This window comes from Epinephelus lanceolatus, chromosome 4 (genome assembly GCF_041903045.1).
Source record: "Epinephelus lanceolatus isolate andai-2023 chromosome 4, ASM4190304v1, whole genome shotgun sequence".
In the NCBI taxonomy this organism is placed as follows: Eukaryota; Metazoa; Chordata; class Actinopteri; order Perciformes; family Serranidae; genus Epinephelus; species Epinephelus lanceolatus.
Genome location: NC_135737.1, coordinates 41,107,931 through 41,128,773, shown reverse-complemented (window position 1 = coordinate 41,128,773; position 20,843 = coordinate 41,107,931). Strand labels below are relative to the sequence as shown.

The following is a 20,843-nucleotide window of genomic DNA, read 5'->3' as shown; positions in this document are numbered from 1 at the left end:
AAGGTGAGCTGATTGTGATATTTTTGAAAATCTAGCCAGTTAATCATTACTTGATTTACTCGTTTTTTTTTATTGCCATTGTCTCTCTGTTGTCAACATCAGGTTATTTTTGCAACAATGTGTAGTACTGATCCATGTAAATAAAGCATGATTATTATGGAGAGATTAGAGACAGAGAGGTAAAGAGAAAGGCAGTAAGGGAGTGAATACATTTTAGAGACACAAAGTCTTCCTTTGTTTCTTTATTTGGACAAGCCTGAGAATCAAGATTGTCAATTTCCAGATTTCCCTGGAAAACATCTGTGAAGTTGAATTGATTATTTCTAGACAGAGAGAAGTTGCGTTAATTTTTCCACCATGTTAAACAGAGAATCATTTTCCATCAACATTACAAGTGATTCAAGCGCCTTTCAAATATCAGAAAAACTCAATTGTCCAGTCTAGTGCAGTGCATTCGTTATATTAAGAGAGCTTTCTGAAGCATCAGTGGCTCAAGAGAGCGCCATCTTTTTTATATAATAACCTCAGAAAGGCAAATCTACATCAGTAAATACACAAGTATTCCCATACACTGGAATGTCTATAATGTGCTGTGCTATAATATGAGATTTTCTCTTCCTATCCATTTCACCTTATTGTGGATACAACTGTAAGAGTTAGACGAGCAAGGCTTTAGGTTACACTGCTCTGTTATTAGGCACAAATAATCTCATTAGTCCTTGCACATATGGAGGAATCCCCTAAAACAAATATTAGGGGCTACGAAGGCACACACTGCTGTAGCTTGTGTTTCTTCATCTTGTATCTCTTTCTGTCCAGAGCAAAACAGGCACACAGTTGCTTTTTTCTCCAAAAATCTGAACTGCTTTGTGGTTCCCTCCTCTGTCCAGAAGTTTCATGAGAGAGCTGGTTTAGAGGATGATCATGAGGCGGATAAAAACAATGATCACCTCACACAATCTCTACTTTTCTCTAGGCTTTGCAGAGATGATGCAAGTTGCGGAGATGACTTGATGCTCTTTGAAACAGACAGGTTTAACAAACCCCAAACATTTAAAAACCTCCCACTATTCCCAGTACTTCCCTTTTACTTCTCCTCCAGTCATTTCTAGCAAACAAATTGATCAAAATGAGAATGGGCCGTGTGTTTCAGGGCTGTGCAAACACAAATGAATGAATGAATGAATGAGGAAGACTACATCTGAGTGCAGTTACGAGTACAAGCTTTGCTGTTAAATGAGAATTGAGATGTATGTCTTCATTGTCTAAATGTCCAGTCAGTTAAAATCAAACGTCCAGCTTTCTATTTGTCCAGTTGGTTTCATGATAGCTTAAATGGTCCAGTGGGGCGGTAGTTAAAGTGATTTATATTGAGTTTTATCTCATAACCCCTGAAGAATCAGTTGGAGAAGGAAGGCAGATGAAATAAAGCTGATCCTAGGTCAGCACTGATATAACACCAAACCTGGTGCACAGTTGAAGACCATTTTAAGCTTCGGAGCAGCCCGTCTTTTTACGCAAAAACAAGGCTGACTCCTGTCCTGCTGTTTCGTGCTGCATAATCAATCCTCCTCCTTCTCGTGGAGCAGCGCTGCCAGGACTCACAATGTTTTTGTGGATTATCTGAGGAAGTTGTCCCGGTTCAAAGAGCTCACAAACTATCCGTGCGGGCGTGGCAGCTGTCACACACTCTGACTGGGTGGTCCCAGCCTCGGGAGGGGACGGGCTTGATATGTGTGGAGCAGGGACCACACACACCCTGCCCGCAGGCCCTGCAGTGGTGCTTGGACATTGCTGGAGTGAAGGTTTTGGAGCACTGGTGGCACTGGGTGATGTCCTGGTCTGGCACCCAGTAGTCTGGCCGAGCCACATCTTTCACGAAACCTAAGGGGAGAGGACGAAGAGTAAATATTTCACTGAAGAGCAGGGATTGTACACTGTTTTTATGTGAGCATATATATCCATATCTGCACAGACCATTCTGTGAAACTGCACGATATCATATACACTCGGGATGATATAAATCACTTTACAGGATCCCAGGCTTCATTAATGTTTATGGTGTGAATCTCCAAACTGCTACTAAATAACTCATGATGGATGAAGAGCTTCTGGACCATTAGGTGTTTATTTATGCCACACACTCCTTGCAGGTGACCTATTGAGTCAAAGTGGCTCAGAGGTTCAGTACACCCTCCTCATCTGCCAGAATATAGAGTCAGCTCTCATGAGCACACATTTTGGGTTTACTGCAACACGGCTGTCAGTTCCTTTTCTCCCGTATTGCAAATCACCCCCATTTACATTTATCCAACAGACAAACAAAAGACAACTGCAGCTTTACAAATCAAAAACAAATCACATTTTCATACTGTAAAGTTGGTAATCACAATCATGTACGACAAATTGGTCGGTCAAAAGCTATTTGACCCAGATATAATGCGCGACCAGCTGCAGTGCTGCTGACAGAGTGTGTGGTGGTGAAATGCAGCTGCACTCACAGAGAGGGTACTCCACAGCTGTGGTGACCATGTCCAGCGTGGACTGCGCCACCTCTGTCACCTTGCGAGCTATCAGACCACGAGGCTCCACCTTGCACACTGAAGAAAAGAGATGTGTGTATGTATGAGAGAAAGACATGGATATACAGTGCACAACATCAGCAATACAAATATATGTGAGCAGCTATCACAGACACAATCATGGGCGAATTCACAAAAGAATTGGGCGTCTTTTGTTTGCTAAACCTGCACAAATAGACAAAAAGTAACTAATTGTCAAAGCACCTGCAAAGGGTGAAATGTAGGGATGCACCGAATATTCGGTAACCGAATATATTCGGCCGAATATTGCAAAAAACCACACATTCGGTATTCGGTGGAATAAGTTAAAAGCAAGGCCGAATAATAGCGGCGTGTTTTGATAACGCGATCAAACAGCGTGCCGTGACGGGCAGAATAAAATGTCGGCAGTGTGGCGATCCGTCCGTCACGGCACTCGCATTTGCGACTAAAAATAGTTTTGAGCGAGCAAAATAGGCTTAAATCATTCAGCACTCTGTGCGAGCAGCCTACAGATTTCAACCACCAGCAGAAACAAAAGGTGAATTCCACCGATTGTGGGTTGAACGGGGGTCACAGACACAGACAGTAACGATAATGTATTCCTGTCAAATACAGCGGCCATCGGCTTACCCGGCGACAGAGAAGTCGGTTCCAATAATATCCTCTTCTTGGTGTCATGACTGCCCAGAAATACCTGAACAGCCGAGCCAGCCGAACACAGCTATGTGATGTGTCAGAGGAGAAACGAGCCTTTCACATTTCTCTCTTTCTGGCAGTAACGGCCCACAAACCTCACCGCACTTTAGGGACTGTTCATTACTTATGAAGGGACTGTCAGGGGAGGAGGGTGGCTGGTTGATTTTTATTTTATTTATTTATTTTATTTTGATCCCCCCTATGTTAATCACTTACTGATGCTGTTTTTGAAGTATGAATAAGTCAATAAGTAATTTATTCCATTGAAATATCATTGATGTATTATAGAAAAGTGATTTATCTTTTCATAAATGACAAAAGGCACATCTGCCTCATTTTCGCTGTGGTATCGTGATACTACTCATGATAACCATGATATTTTCACTGGTATCGCACAGTGGGTCCCAATTTTGGTACCGTGACAACACTAATCTGGAGGGGGTTCATCTGTAACAACTAATGAAAAACTAAACAATGATATTCAGTATTCGGTACTCGGTATTCGGCCAAGCATTTAATAATATTTGGCTTCGGCTTCGGCCACAAATGTTCATTTCGGTGCATCCCTAGTGAAATGCACCCCTGACTGCACTGCCAAGCAAATAGCGCCTTGGCATTCCTGTGCTCCTTGCACATATTTAAAGAGACAGTTCACCCCAAAATCAAAATACTCATTTTTCCAGTTATTTGTAGTGCTATTATCAATTCAAGGAAGTATGCATCTACTCATGGACGAGAGGCTTGTGCTCGTGACAGCACAAGATGTAAACATTAATGGCGTCGACTAGGGATGTTCCTGGCGACTAATTTCCCTGTCGACTAAATGAAAACTTTAAGTAGTCGACTAGTCTAAAAAGGGAAAACACTCAGAAAACAGTCAAAATTTAGCACAATTTATCGTTAAGTATTTGAAAAATTGACCAAAAAATATTGTGTGCATTAGGAGCCCTTTGAAGCCTTTAATCACAATCTTCAACAACCGTGTCGGATTTTAAATGCCACTGAAGAACAAGACACTTTGCGCCGTGTGGTATGAATGTGAACATGATAGCAACTCAGTCAAAAGTTAACCACTAAAATAATATCTAAAATAAATAAATTGCCTCTGAAATGTGGTGCACGCTGAACCTTGCAGATTATATGACAGAAATTATAGCAAATCACTTTAAAGTTAATAAAACAACATCTAAATTATATTTAAATTTCAGCTGAAATGAGCTCCATGCAATATGAATGTAAACCTTGCACATTATCTGACAACAACTCACTTAAAGCTTATAAATAATATAACATCTCAGAAAAGATAAATTGCTGCAGAAGTCCAGATCAAAGTACTGCCAAACTGCGCTGGTTTTGCGAGAAGACATCGCTCCAATTTCCCACATGCTGTTTTAAAACTGATAAATCACGCGCATCCCTAGCATCCTCCCCGGCTGACTAGTAACATTAGCTTGCTCAGTAGTGCTAGGTGAACTAGCAAGAGTTGCACAATTTCTTCTGCATGGTGATACAGTTGGTGCCTGAAATTTATTTACTTATTTTTGGTGCCTTGAACACATCAAGCTAAGTGACATGTAGTTCCATTATATTTAAAAGAAGGCAGACATCTCTACGATCGATATCTCCAACATTCAGCAACTCTCACCAAAACAATCTTGACTGATAAATAGCTCTACAGGTAAGAGAAATAAATATGTATGTTTGATTTTGGCTCAAACTGTTCCTTTGAGTTAGATAATAAGCATAAATTTGGTGCAAAATTGTCCTCTTTCTATGCAAATAAGCCTCATTGTAAAAACAGACTAATTCACAAAGATCAGCACCACTAGCCACACACAGAGTGTAATTATTAGCATCTTTGGACAGTTGGTGGAGTAAAGTGAAGTACATGTTTAAGGGGTAGTAATGACCCAAATATGGTTTCGTTTTCTTGCCTGAAGTTTTGGGGAATGCCTCTGCAACTCCTCGGTCAGTTTCAGTTTTCTTTTTCTCTTTCCATTGTTCTGCCTACTATGTTCTTGGTACAAATGCAACATTTATACTCTATTCAACCACAAATAGGACAAACTGCACTCAGCTACATAACTTGATAGGTGTGTTTGCACTGTAATATCATTAGCACAATATCTTCCTTAAGACGAGAAGACAGCAGAAGCAAGTGATGTGCAATTCATGGTGATATCACTTGTTGCAATCCATTCTTTGTGAATTATTTAAATACAAGAAATCAGAGTTTTTTCCCCTCTCTTTTATATTTTCCCACAGCACTGTCTGTATCCCTTAAATATTTAGGAACGTGACTATTTGACTTCTTACATTTTTAACCTTTCTGAATTATTTTAACACATTTTACAATAAAAAAAGAAAGAAAGGAAATTTAGAGGAGTTCTGAAATTACACATGAGCAGGAATAAAATGCAAGTGAATGAAATTCTTGAGGTGAGAATGCGCACTATGTTCACTGACCCTGTCAATACTATTACACTACTATTACTACTACTACTACTACTATTACAAGGACATGCATGTAATTTAACACAAACCGCCTGGTTAAAGTTCACTGTTTGGCACTTACCCTGGCTGTTAGTGTCAGGTGGCCCTCCCTGTCGATAGCAGGCCTCACACACCCTGACAGGGCCACTGCCCCAGCCTCGCTCTGGTACTGGCATCCTGTGGCTGGAGCAAGGGTGACAGAAACCCTCGCCACATGATCGGCAGTGGTGCTTCCTCTCCGCCTCCTCGAACACCTTTTGACAGCTGTGACAGGCCTGAGGCACGAGGGAGAGGAGGAGTCAGTGATGAAAACACTATTGCAGACATTGAGCAAATCATTTGGTTAACAACATCACACTTCTGTGCACAAAGCTCAAAGGGAAGTTTATTTTTACATGTGGTCTTCTGAAATCCAACTTTAAACTCTTTTATCTGAATTGTTTTGCAGTGTTTGTTGTTTGCAGCAGCTTTAGTTCTTCAGACTCACAGTGATGTCTGTGTTGGGTCTCCAGTATGGCGGTGCCACCTGATCAGTGAGCCAGGCAGTGACAGCTTTGGTGGGCCCGTGGCTGTACTCCGACACTGACTGAATCACATAGTTCATCCCGTCCAGAACCCTCTGGGCAGCGTTTTGGTGGTTGGTCAGAAAAGTGTCCGACTGAAAGAAGAAAAAATGAAGACAAGTGAAAGAGAAGCTCCAGGTTTTATTGTCGAGACGTTAAATGAGGAAGAGAGGGATGAGAGACAGATGGAAAAATACGGTTTATTGGAAAAGGTCAGTCAGTGAATTGCTACTGTACCAATCAATGAATCTACACTGAAGCAGGGAAAAATGCTTACAGTGCATCCCTTGCTGGATCTCAGTTCTTTAGATGAAGCTAAATGCACAAACTTCATGCAAGATGTTGCCATTTAAAGGGATAGTGCACCCAAAAATGAAAATCCAGCCATTATCTACTCACCCATATACAGAGGGAGGCTCAGGTGAAGTTTTAGAGTCCTCACAACACTTCCGGAGACCCAAGGGGAGAGGAGGTAGCAACACAACTCCACCTAATGCAGGCTGACGGCGCCCCAGATTCAAATGTCCAAAAACACATAATTGAAACCACAAAATATCTCCATACTGCTCGTCCGTAGTGATCCAAGTGTCCTGAAGCCCTGACATAAAAAGTTGTTTGGAAAAACGTGATTTGAACTCTGCTTTTAGCCTTACTGTAGCCTGCATCATGTGTGCACAGTTGCGCGAGACCGTGAGACATGGGCACTGCGTTCATATGTGTTTATGTGCTCTCGCTGGTCTCGCTCGCAACCGCACACACGTGAACACGGTACACAGAGAGGCAGTCAGAGCTACAGGCTACAATGAGGCTAAAAACAGAGTTCAAATCACGTTTTTCCAAACAACTTTTTATGTCGGGGCTTCAGGACACTTGGATCACTACGGACGAGCAGTATGGAGATATTTTGTGGTTTCAATTATGTGTTTTTGGACGCCTGAACCTGGGGTGCCGTCAGCCTCCATTAGGTGGAGTTGTGTTGCTACCCCCTCTCCCCTTGGATCTCCGCAAGTGATGTGAGGACTCTAAAACTTCACCTGAACCTCCATCGGCATATGGGTGAGTAGATAATGGCTGAATTTTCATTTTTGGGTGCACTATCCCTTTAATGCAAATGTTCTGAATGTTGCCCATGACACTCTGCCAGAATAAATGCTTAGCATATAATGCATTTAATGATCCACCAAGAAAGTTGAATGTCGTGTAACCTTCTAAATGTTGTGGTCTGGCCTCGAGGTATAGTGATGCAACATCACTGCATAATCTCATCCATCAGATACCTACACTATAATCTCAGTATGTAGTACTTTTGTACTGAAAAGAGAATAAGAGTCAAGTACTCACCCCCTCCCAAACGTGCTTGACCTCAGACCGCACCACGCCGCTCTCAGGGTCCTGGTTTCCCATCCAGTACTGTCTGCTGCGGTAGATTACACCACAGCTCGCGCACTCCAACACATAGCTGATGGGGAGGTGGGGGGACAACATGAGATGGCTGGATGACAGGCAATGAAAAGGTGCGTGTTTCTGTCTGTGTGTGTGTTTACGTACCCTGACCAGGCGTACTTGGCCAGTCCAAACCATGGATTGTCTGTGGAAGCTGAAGTCTTGGGCAAGACTATCACCTCTCTGCCTCCTTCATAACATCTCTGGAGACATGAGACGTAAAAAAACAAACAAAAACAAAAAACAAACAAACAGAAAATGATATATAATATGTCAGAAATTCTGCAATGTGCATTTTTAGGATAGCATGTAAGGAATAATTGGAAGAGAGGCAACAGAAAAACCCACCACATTAAATTACCAGTACAAAATCTTAACAGCGAAACTACGTAAACATCACATTTTGAACTGAGTCCCAGTTCACCTGGGGTGACTGATGAGTGGTTTTATGAGTCAGTCTTACCTTACAGATAAGGACCTTGTTGTTGAACTGGTGTGCATACTGGCACAGTCCATCTGCCATGTGGGGGACCCTGTCTCTCAGATGGTTCATTCCATTTTTACAGCGAATGCTGGAGACAAGACAGAAAAACAAAGTTTCATATAGACATACAGACGTCAGAGTGATGTGGAAAGGTTTTTGTAAAAGTCTGACCAGTGTGTTCAGTCCATTAATCCCTGAATCTTTTCTTGTTCTGAATTCCCCCACTCACACTTCTCTCAGCCTTCCATAAAGAAGAAACACAAAGAGTGGAGGAATCCCATTTCTCCTTTCCAAAAATATGGAAAAGACATCAAGTTTTACGAGTCCCACTGGGGCGACAGTTAACATCCACAAGAAAAACAACAGATTTTTGCTCTGAGAGAATAAATTCCAATTCTGTGATTCAGCCAGAGGCGACTGAAAGATTTCTGTTTGTGTGTCTGTTTATGTTCCCATCCGGCAATAAAAGCCTTTAACTGCTGTGTGAAGATTCTAATGAAGAGGGATGTTCCCCAACTCCAGTTAAAAGAGTTACAATTAGACAAATGTTTAGAGAATAAAGATCACCACCAGATACAATTTAAGACTTCTGAAAATACTCTGCTTTGAATAATAATTTTTAAGGCTTATGGGGGTTTTCGCTCAAAAAATTTAATGAACTAACTGGTTAAAAGCGCATCTACTTCATCTCCACAGTACAACTCTAAACACTGGAAGAAATGCTGGTAAACTGGAAACTGGATCTGCAATTTGCTGAAAGGTTACAAAGGATCAATGTGCAGACGTTTGATGACCTGCTAATGCTGAGGTTTGACCGTGAGGAGCAGACTTCATCCATAACAGAGGGGGGGAGCAAGGTGAGACGCCAGAGTGGAAAATGCTTTTAGCCCAAATGGCCATCTGACCTGTCTCCGTGTCTTGGAGGCTGAATAAATGATACTATTCTTTTAAAAACGGAGAAATGGACAGTAGACTGCGTCGAGGTTGAGAGCAGTGGAGCGTGGATCTGTCATAAAGCATCCAACAGGGGAGAACTCTGAGATTTGTGGCCAAGAAATAAAACCAGAAGTGTGATACAGCCCTTCATGACTTTTGTAATTATTTATAAAAGCTTCACACAATCTAGTGATTATTTTAATTGCAAAGAATATTTTAAAAATATATCTTTATGGAGTAAAAAAAGGGGCTTGTGTGCACTGAGCTATGTAAGGGAAGTGACAATCTTGCACAGGTACAGAAGAGTGACTGCATGACTTGAGGATTTATTTGCTTTTTGATCAGTGTTTCAGCCAAAATCTTCCTTGATTTTGGCCTAGGAAGAATTTTCCATCCCAACTCCATCTTTAGAGTGGAGAAAACAGACTAAGAGACAGCTGGCCTCCTGGTCGTCACAAGGACTTCAGGGTATATGCAGGAATCATGAGGTTAATTTCAATACCTTTTTAAGACTTTTTTAAGACCTTCCAAAAAAACCTTAATACCTCATCGCCACTTCAAGCTGTCGTTAGTAGCAACCCATCTTTAACTTACTTAACAGTTGTAGTTTGCAATTAAAGCTGCGAAGCAGCGTTGGGCGGGACCTCGGCCCCTCGCCGTCGTCCCCCAGCTCAAGTTGTAGACATAAGCCATGTGACCTAATGAAACTTTGACATGTGTGATGATCAAACAACACATCCATATTCATTTGAAATCATGTGACCTAGTGAAAGCTTGAGTGATGTGTACTGGCTGTTGTGAGGATCTAAGTGCAGCAAGTTTGCAATTAAATCTATGGAGCATAAACATACAACAGAACTCATATAAGATGTGAAGGATTTTTTACTGTCTTTTGCTCCTCTGTTTGGTGCCTGGACATGCGCCGTCGCGTGATCTCGCACAGGTACGTGCATGACCCCGAGCGGCAGTCCAAGTGTGCCTACCTACACATCGTTGTTTGTAATAGTCGCAAGGAGGAAAATAAATTATACATTCATGGATACTTTTTGTCAAAGTTTGAATGCCAAGAAAATTTAATACTTCATAAAATTGCGATTAAGCCTTTTTAATACTTTTTAAGGGCCTTAATTTTCCGACATTTGATTTATCAACTTTTAATACTTTTTAAGACCCCGCGGACACCCTGGACTTCAACAAAATAATATACAGTACAGGCCAAAAGTTTGGACACACCTTCTCATTCAATGCGTTTTCTTTATTTTCATGACTATTTACATTGTAGATTCTCACTGAAGGCATCAAAACTATGAATGAACACGTGGAGTTATGTACTTAACAAAAAAAGGTGAAATAACTGAAAACATGTTTTATATTCTAGTTTCTTCAAAATAGCCACCCTTTGCTCTGATTACTGCTTTGCACACTCTTGGCATTCTCTCCATGAGCTTCAAGAGGTAGTCACCTGAAATGGTTTCCACTTCACAGGTGTGCCTTATCAGGGTTAATTAGTGGAATTTCTTGCGTTATCAATGGGGTTGGGACCATCAGTTGTGTTGTGCAGAAGTCAGGTTAATACACAGCCGACAGCCCTATTGGACAACTGTTAAAATTCATATTATGGCAAGAACCAATCAGCTAACTAAAGAAAAACGAGTGGCCATCATTACTTTAAGAAATGAAGGTCAGTCAGTCCGGAAAATTGCAAAAACTTTAAATGTGTCCCCAAGTGGAGTCGCAAAAACCATCAAGCGCTACAACGAAACTGGCACACATGAGGACCGACCCAGGAAAGGAAGACCAAGAGTCACCTCTGCTTCTGAGGATAAGTTCATCCGAGTCACCAGCCTCAGAAATCACAAGTTAACAGCAGCTCAGATCAGAGACCAGATGAATGCCACACAGAGTTCTAGCAGCAGACCCATCTCTAGAACAACTGTTAAGAGGAGACTGCGCGAATCAGGCCTTCATGGTCAAATAGCTGCTAGGAAACCACTGCTAAGGAGAGGCAACAAGCAGAAGAGATTTGTTTGGGCCAAGAAACACAAGGAATGGACATTAGACCAGTGGAAATCTGTGCTTTGGTCTGATGAGTCCAAATTTGAGATCTTTGGTTCCAACCGCCGTGTCTTTGTGAGATGCAGAAAAGGTGAACGGATGGATTCCACATGCCTGGTTCCCACTGTGAAGCATGGAGGAGGAGGTGTGATGGTGTGGGGGTGTTTTGCTGGTGACACTGTTGGGGATTTATTCAAAATTGAAGGCACACTGAACCAGCATGGCTACCACAGCATCCTGCAGCGACATGCCATCCCATCCGGTTTGCGTTTAGTTGGACGATCATTTATTTTTCAACAGCACAATGACCCCAAACACACCTCCAGGCTGTGTAAGGGCTATTTGACCAAGAAGGAGAGTGATGGAGTGCTGCGGCAGATGACCTGGCCTCCACAGTCACCGGACCTGAACCCAATCCAGATGGTTTGGGGTGAGCTGGACCGCAGAGTGAAGGCAAAGGGGCCAACAAGTGCTAAACACCTCTGGGAACTCCTTCAAGACTGTTGGAAAACCATTTCAGGTGACTACCTCTTGAAGCTCATGGAGAGAATGCCAAGAGTGTGCAAAGCAGTAATCAGAGCAAAGGGTGGCTATTTTGAAGAAACTAGAATATAAAACATGTTTTCAGTTATTTCACCTTTTTTTGTTAAGTACATAACTCCACATGCGTTCATTCATAGTTTTGATGCCTTCAGTGAGAATCTACAATGTAAATAGTCATGAAAATAAAGAAAACGCATTGAATGAGAAGGTGTGTCCAAACTTTTGGCCTGTACTGTATACTGTGCCCTTAAAAACATACTACTGCGTGTGAAGTCATGTGACTCCTCCCCGTCCAGTCCGCGACCATGGAGGAGAGCTCAAACACCGAGCCAACTGAGCAACTTGAGCAGCTTATACCAAAGAGAAATGCCATGTTCATCATTTGGACACATTTTGGCTTTCATGAAGACGACACCGAACAGAAAGATATCAAATGTAAACACTGTGGAAAAAGTGTTTCAGCAATCAAAGGTAATACTAACAATCATGTTACCGAACCTGCACAGTGCATGGCTTAAAAAAAAGACTGACGAGCGCCCAGCGACAAGTGCCTCCACAAAGCAGCTCTCGATAACACAAGCATTTACAAAGGATCACAATATTCAATATTCAACATATCAAAATATTCAATAAACAACCACAAACAGTTCATCTGTGTGTTTTCATTTTCTTTTTAGCTTGGCTTGTATTTACAGTGCCTTGTCCCTTGTGTTTATTTGTTCTTTTGACTTTTATTATGTTCAACATTTCATCATTTACTGTTGTAATTTTTAGTTGTTTACTTGTTATTTTTTCTGTGCTGTTTTGATCCTGCTCTGTGAAGCATTTCAGGCTGCATGATTGCGTGAATTATACTATATAATTAACGTCCGATTTGATCTGATTTGAAGTACCTCCTTAAAATGTTTGTTATGACTTACTTGCAGCTGAGGCAGACAGCGGAGCAGGTGAAGTACTCATCTGGGAAGAAGGAGCAGGGGGTTATCTTGTCGTCTGTCAGTTCCCCACAGAAACGCTCACTTAGGGCCTGTGGAAGCGTAAAAATGAAGGTGAAGACTGATGGGGGAGAGAAAAGTGGACACAAAGCAAGTCACTGTCAACACCAGGAGACTAAAGCTGGGCATGCACTGTGCAATTTGAGCCTGTTTCTGTCCCGCTTTTTGAGCTGCACGACTCATTTTAGAGTCTGACCAAATTTCAGCTTTGCCTGGTGTTGTTTGCTGTGCAGTCTACAGGAGGGAGGGAGGACCTATCATCAGCTGCTCCTGACAGGCTGTCAGACGTTTGGGTGAACTTCTGACATGTCAGAATTGTTGGTCAGCCATCAGGAAGCAGGCCCACAAGTTGACTCCCAAAGATCAGTGCCTTTTTACTCTCTACATCAATCATACAGTGTAGCCGATACCCAGCTAGTTTGTTGTTGCTGCTAAGTTGCTTACTTTTGTGTGTGTGTGTGTGTGTGTGTGTGTGCCAAGCTTACCATGATCAAAGCGCAGAATTGTCTTTATCTCTGTTTAATCTCTCTAAAATTCTACTCTGTGTCTATTTCACAAAGATAGGTAATAGTCCACCACTTACCTCCAGAGCGTGAAACACTATCCCGGGCTGGCGGGGCGAGCGTGTGTGAGTGTTCTTCACTTGCTGCTTGACAGCCTCCAGCAGCCTGCTGTAGTCAGTTGGAGGCGTGATGGTCTGAGTGCCAACATACTGCACCGAGCTGAAGGCCTCAGTCCCCAAGCTCAGGTCGTGGAAACGCTTCTGGAGCAGCGTGTCAGCATGGCCGGCCACCTTAGAATCTACAAGGGACAGAAAGACAAGACATTTTAGTTGGAAGACGGAAACCAGAAAACAAGAGATTAACACCCATCACAATAAATCCAGTAAAAAGGATCGTGTTTGTGTAATCGCATAAAGTATTCACATGCCATTTAATATATTTCCCTCCCATACCTTGACCGAGCAACTGGGTGTGCGTTGTCTCCTGGAAGACGATGACAGCAGGGCCAAGAGAGGAGAGGGGCACGTCCAGACCACAGCGGCTCGAGAGGGCCCTGAGCTCCGGGGTGAAGTGCTTCAGGTAGGCCCCTGAGGCGTTGCTCAGGAACTGGAACATGTCGTTGTGAAGGCGCTCTGCCCGTGTACGATACACCACTATATCAGACACCGCCAATACCTGAAAAAGAGATTTACATAGTGCTATGTGAGAAATAACATCTATAGCCATTTTCTCATATGAACTCCACACAATGGCCAAAGAATCAGGCCTGAATGTTGTCTGGACTTCCCCTTTCACACATGTAACACAAAACAGGAAGTTGTTTGTGTCAAATGTGTTCTCACCTGCTAGAAATACTCTCTTTGGTTTAAATAAGGGGTGGTGCCTGGGTAGAGTATGCGGGAGGCAGGACATAATCAGATTACAACACGGTCACGCAGCTGGATCATAATTTGATCACAAACAACAGCCTCTGCTGCCGTTCCTTTAATTTATCTGTTGATTTTGGCGTTGGCCCTCACCAACAGAAGCTCCCATATGTCATCGTCTCTCAAGTTTGACATTTTTGTTGCCGTCTTTGTGTAAATGGCCCTTCTTCTTCACCTTGGATGTTTGTTTTCCTTGGTGTCGTGTGACCAATAGAAATGCCATTAACACATCCACTTGATCACTGTTAATTCTCCCCGGACAGTTACCTGCTCTATTCACACACGGACTCAACTGGACACTACACAGACTTTAGACTAGGAAGCTGGCAGGATAAAGTTGGTTTCATGTCCACTCCAACTAGTTTGGACATTTGCGTGCTCACATACAGCTACTCCGGGTAATGTCTAGACAATGTCAGGTTTGCAGTGCATGTATGAAAGGGGCTTTAGACCTAGAAAATTTGAGCACACAATATCTTAAAAAGGCTGCAGGATGTGACTTTGAGCACTTTCAGGCACTCAAAAACACTGTTAATTGTGTGAAGAAAATAATTCAAAGAATACACTAATACTGTGTATAAAACTCAATCACGAGTAAGACCCAAACTTCACATCACATCTCACTCTTCTACCAACCACCTACACTTACAGAAACTTACACTCTATATGTGTTTCTACCCCTCTCTTGAAACCAGCTGTCCGAAAAACAAAGAGAGCCTCTCACAACTGTGAGCTGACACTGCCAGCATCACATGGTCCTGGAGCAACACCGAGCCGGGGCAGAAAACTGGGGCTGTGGAGGCTCTATAATGCGATTTAGGATGAATCAAGAAATATATGAGGCCTGTAAATGATTACTAACTATTGCCAAACTTTATCTGCACACGTTTACTCACCCTAATAACAGACAGCAGTGAACCGTACATTGTGTGATGTGCACACAAATTCGAAATTTGCTGTTTTGTGTAAACGCATCCAGCTTTCAGTTCATTACGACAAACTCACCTTTAGCAGCAGCCGCATTCTCTGGTTCTGTTTGACTGCGGCCCCCAGCAGGCCCTCAGTATCAAGCACCACCAGGCTGAGGGTGGGGTCATACGCAGCCCACACTCCCACCGTACAGGAGCTGGGGGACTTGGAGGTGTAGAACACGGTCTCGCCGCCGAACAAGATGTGGTTGAGGGTGTGGGACTTGCCATCGCCGGTGTTGCCGAAGATGGATAGGACCTTGACTCCTGCCACGTCCCCACAGCCGAGTCGGTCCACAAACTCGGACTCATCGCGGACCTGGAGGGAGAGGAAGGGGGACACAATGTGGAGAGCTTTTTTTAAGAACAGAGGATGGATTGCTGGCCTGTCTTGACATGGCGTAATTGGCTTCATTAAATGTAGGAAAAAACTGAATTGAATTTGTGTGATTAGTTCAGTATTGGCTGACAAGGAGCCTTGACACAAGACAAAATAAAAAACTATGTTATCTATGTTCTGCCATCTTATGAGACAGTGACCTTGGGTGTCCTGAAAGGCGCTTTCAAATAAAATGTATTATTATTATTATTATTATTATTATGTACATTCAGTCCAGGGAGAAATCTGCATTCATCAACAATATGCTGCTGAGCCTTCAGGTCTTTTAGGACAAACAGTTCAGACACACCTGGCTGTGCAGACATCCCAGACTATTTTGATTCGCATGAAAAATAATTATTATCTCCTGCCCTTTGTACTGCAGTGACAACAATGCAATAATAGGGTGCCACCCTGCGGGTCAGCTGGACTGTATGACTCACCAGGGACTTTCCCAATGAGAAGCACATTTGCAGCTCTGCCTCTCTCTGTTTAAGTTTGTAATGTTTATTTCTTCGAGGGGTCATGAGCCCTTGTTGGCTAAACATTGCACACGTCACGGGTGAACGCTATCTGATGTTAAAGTCAGGAATCGTGAAGAAAAACATGACATAAACCCACTTTAATGAGTGGAAAAGAATAACCTGACTTTAGCTGGGTGCTTTGTAACGTCGTTTATGTTCACGTTTCAACACTGTCAACAACTGTGACAAGGGATGGTTAGTGGCCTTCGTTGGAAAATATGTTGTCCTCCTCTTCTTAGCTTAGCAGCTAACTGTTAGCATCCGCTAGCTCAGTTGACGTTAGCTAACTTTACCTTCAGGTTTTCTTGTTCATCCACGAGCAGGAAGCTCCGCACACCGCCGGGACACTCCTCCGCCTTCATTGGACCGATCGAGATACTCTCCATTTCCTTCATCAGTATCTCGGACATCGTTGTTTACTTATTAAAACATATTTCGTGCGAGCGAAAAGCAAAACGAAACTTCAACATGACTCCTCTCCTGACTGTCAATCACAACAACAGCGCGTGTACTGCTGACGCTGCGGGCGGAGCCAAGGAGCACGCAGGCGGTGACGTCAGACGCACAGTGAGGACGTTCGGCCAGCGCCTTGTCTGGTGCGTCAGCACCACCCTGTGGACAAAATGGGGAATGACACAAGAAAAGCTGTTCAACAAACTTTAGAAATCAGAGGATAAGAAAACATAAAATTAGAGATGATGACTTCACAGACACATGAATTCTCTGTGTATTATGTAGCAGATTTGTCGAGTTTATATAAAATATGCAAACTAAATTCAAGCACATAACCGTGGCTGTATTTATTCCACCACACAGCTAAAAAAAATAGGCCTATGTGTCTTTTAAAACGGCAACTAATTCATAATTACAGCAACACACACGAAATAAAAGTTTCCATTTAACTGGCAGAGAGTGTTTTATTGGAGCAGCGTTGCCATGTTAGAGCTGCTTGCTAATGTTCATTAAATATTTGTTAGCACAGATCTATAAATATCACATGTCACTGAATGGCTTCAGAGCGGCGCCACTGCTGCGAACAGGACATGGAGAAAGAAATTCCAGCATTGCTGCCCTAACAGTCCTGGCTGAGCTCCATCCCAACTTCCCTCCTTCAGTCCTCCTTCCTTTCTTGATTCCTCCCCTCCCTCCCTCCATCCATCCATCCATCCATCCTCCTTTACTCCAAGCAAGGACACGGGAAGGCGTTTAAAGAAGGAATTAAGGAAGGAAGGGATAAAGGATGGAGGGGTGAGGAGATTGGAGAGGGTCCCAGCCTTTCTCCGGGCTCAACCATGAGAGACAAATGTCTGAAAGAATCAATTATAGGCCTACTCCCAACCCATCGCCCCTGATTAATGAATAATTAAAGCTGCTCAATGCAGGGCTACCTAGCATAGATAATATAAGATTAACCATGGGTCTATCAACATGCCATCACTAATGTAAGGTTATGGAGACACAACGTCTCCCAATTTGGCCTCAAATAGATAGGATAAACTTGTTACTGAGGGGTAATAGGCTATAATTTAATTACATATTATGCAACTTTTGTAGAATAGAGTTGAACACGTTTATATTTGGAAGCAATGCTTTTTTGAAAATATTATTTTTCCTCTTTACTAGTTGTTCCCTATAATAAACACACAGGTAAGGTGATATTTGGACAGTGCTTTGCAAAATATACATCCACTTGCTGCCCTTACACATAGTACATTTCTTCATATTTTGTTTCACCATTCAGTATAAAATGCATCCATGAAGTTGACTCTCAGTCTATACGCTGTGATGCAATTTTGGGACTGATTCAACCTCACCCATCACCACCATCATGCAGGCAAGACAACAATGCATAAGAGATGCATGGCATCCTCAGACTGACAGACAGTCCTGCAACCCAACCTTGACATAACTGTAGACGTTTTTTTTTCTTTAGTAAATTCGGAACTGGGGGATGGCTTTGCCCTTACAAGTCCGAGGCGGGACTGTGGTCCACTTAAACCGCTATCCCCGCTGGTACTTGTAGTGCGCTCCCCCTCAGCATGTTCCATGTTGACATGCGTAAAAACTACACTTCCCCAAAGCTGTCACCTAGCGCTCCCGCCTCCCATTGGCTGCTCGCTCCAGCCGCAGCCCCAGAGAATGAATGAAATTGAAATAGCTGCTACATTACATGTACAATACCGGGCTCTGCAGTGTTGCATTCTATCATACTATATCAAAATGGCCACAGCGGTACAGAACCCCCTCAAATCGTAAGTACAACACAATTTCCTGCGCGTTTGCGCTTTCTGTATTTTGTGCATGCTGTCAGTGCAATTTAGGGAGCCTTAAATTCCCTGATATTTCTCAGCACGATTGCCAACACATCTATACATGCAATGCATACAGCAGAGATGGGGATAATGTCAGCGGATGCGAATCAGCCCTAAAGAAAAGTTAGATTTGAAGCTGACGCGGGGATCTCTGTGTTTTTGGCACGAGGGGATTATTGTGCGCTCCGATGCAATTCATATAATCATTTCCCTGAGCCGACAGCAGCGTGTGTGCAGGGATATGGAGGAATGCTGGAGGTAGATTTGGGTGACCCGGTGTGTCCCTTGCCACTGTAGCCAGCCAAGATCACGGTCAAAGCCAGGCTGGAGTGGCAGACTGGCCCGGAGGCAGGCAGCTTAGATGGCTTTACCGTACCTGTGTGCACATTTTTGGACATAGAGAGGGTAAACAGGTAGGCAGAATGAAGCTCACTGCTCGGGTTTTTGGCTGCAGCGTTACCTTTACTGCCGGACCTCTCGGATATATATAAGCCGAGGTAAATACGCTGGTGTACGGCTTTAACTCCGGGACTTGCTTTCATCTTTAGCGCCTATAATAAAGCCTATAATAAAATAAATTGCAATCTGGCGTTTTACTCTTAACGTGCATCTTTAGGGGCATTTATTTGCACTAATAGCTCTTAAAACGGGTGGATTTCCCGTGAAGTTTCTCCCATAATGATCCCCTTTGTGCAGTTTTTTGGGGGTCTTTTTTGTTTTTCAGAGACTGGTTTCAGCGGAATGCAGACGCCTGCTGCCCGCCTGGGCTCCCGGCCAAAAAGGTGGCTGATGTGCGTCTGTCAGCGGGTACTTGCACAGATATAGCCGGGGAAAAAAAAAAGCCCAACAATAGCTCCGATATAAAAATACAACCGAGGAGTGTTTGAGCACACAACACATCCAGCTTAGGCAGTTTGAAACAAAGAAAAGTCATAGACCTGTGTGCAAAAGCAGGGGCGCACATCGGATGCTGCACAGGTTTCACCTGAGCAGGGATGTGGGGATATAGACTGCCTGTGTGTCTGTCTGTCTGCCTGTCTGTCTGTCTGTCTGTCAGCCTCTCTGAGATGCAGACACAGGCGACATTTCGTGCAATTCCATGAACGACTGCCCTGTACGTGCCTGCTTTGAAGAGCACTTCACAGGAGAGAGGGAACTGGAATGGTACTGATTGGGCAACTGTGTGCTGCCGGTTGACTGTGATGGTATTTTAGTGTTTTGCCCAAATGCATTTCACTCACAGCACACATCTCAATGATAGTAAATTAGAGATGAATAATTCCAAGGTTTTAATTACGCTCTAATAAGCTGGTATCCAGTAATGTTATGGGATGATGGGAGAGGAATGGACAGGTGGACTGGATGGAGGCTGTAATGTGGGACCTTTGAGCTCACAGCTTCTTCTCCTCTTCTTTATGGGATGCTCATCCAAGCAGAGCCAAAGTGTGGCCAGATTGCTCCCAGAGGCCCTTGCTGACACCATGTCAGGGGATTAAATTGACTGATTTGCATGGAATATATATACCAATGTGGTGCCAGGACAGAGAGGGAGACGAGGCTATGATGGCAGGAAGAGAACAGGATAAGAAAGAGTGATAGTAGTAGAAAGTAAATGGTTAAAAACAAAGAGGCTGGTGGCCAGTTACTAATGAACTAGTGTCCAATTTTCAGTGTTGCTCTTACATTGATTTTAAGAGCTTACAGTGAGACAAAAGAGGACAAACAAGACACAGAACAAAGCAGCAAAGTTGTGAGCCAGATGCAGACCTGCAGGGAAGCTGGCACACTGTTTCACTACAGCATCTGACTCTATGTGCGATAATAAAGCTGAATGTATTTATTACACGAGGCCATGGCAATCAACACTGCCTTTAACACCTCACCAACTGTATAAATGCCATCGTTACGCAGTATGGGTTTAACTATGTTCCAGTTACCACACTGCGATCGGCTTTTAAACAAGCCCTGGTAATTAGCATGTCTACAAACAAACTTGCTGTTAGAGGCTTACAAATTAGAGGCCTATCCAGCAAAATGGGGCAAACAAGTAGCAAAATTTGGTTCAATGTCAGCTCTAATAGAGCGGCTGGCAGACAATGCCTGTTGTGTCCCGAAATGTCCTTAAACTTTGTTGAATCTCTGCAATGAATTATAATTAATTCAGTGGATGTTAATTCTGCAGGAAGCGTTCACAATTGTTGCCCATCACCCCAGTGTGAGTGTGCACGCAGTGATGTGTGTGTGGAAGTACAGTGGAGGGTTCATTTGTGTGCGAAGGCAAATCAGTGGAGAGGAGAGCAGCTAGCTCCAATCTACTGGGCACACCAGCCCCTCTCTCTGTTGTCTATCTCTCTGCTGGATTAGAGACTCATTTAATCTCTCTTTCTCCCCTGCTTCCCTCTCCACCTCTCTCCCTCTTATTTCCTCCCTGTCCTCCCATCACCCCTGGTGCCCCATCT

At 43.3% G+C, this 20,843-nt stretch overlaps 2 protein-coding genes across 3 annotated transcripts in view; one reads left to right on the top strand and one right to left on the bottom strand.

The window, feature by feature from the left end:
• Positions 1 to 211: 211 nt before the first annotated feature.
• On the bottom strand, positions 212 to 16,569 carry LOC117260251 (zinc finger FYVE domain-containing protein 1). Its single transcript, XM_033632197.2, has 12 exons — positions 16,366 to 16,569; positions 15,207 to 15,488; positions 13,728 to 13,950; positions 13,356 to 13,573; positions 12,698 to 12,804; positions 8,223 to 8,331; positions 7,865 to 7,962; positions 7,658 to 7,775; positions 6,241 to 6,411; positions 5,836 to 6,028; positions 2,502 to 2,600; positions 212 to 1,884 (listed from the first exon to the last, which is right to left on the bottom strand). The coding sequence occupies exons 1-12, from the start codon at positions 16,480 to 16,482 to the stop codon at positions 1,652 to 1,654; spliced, it is 1,968 nt and encodes a 655-aa protein (XP_033488088.2). The 5' UTR covers positions 16,483 to 16,569; the 3' UTR covers positions 212 to 1,651.
• A 1,549-nt stretch (positions 16,570 to 18,118) lies between these two features.
• Positions 18,119 to 20,843, top strand: part of dpf1 (double PHD fingers 1) — a 52,936-nt gene continuing 50,211 nt past the window's right edge. The window contains exon 1 of one of the 2 annotated variants that reach the window (XM_033631856.2): positions 18,119 to 18,324. In XM_033631856.2, the coding sequence (XP_033487747.2) occupies positions 18,119 to 18,324 (206 nt within the window). The remainder of the gene's footprint in view (positions 18,325 to 20,843) is intronic. The other variant, XR_004501890.2, reaches the window with a different exon arrangement.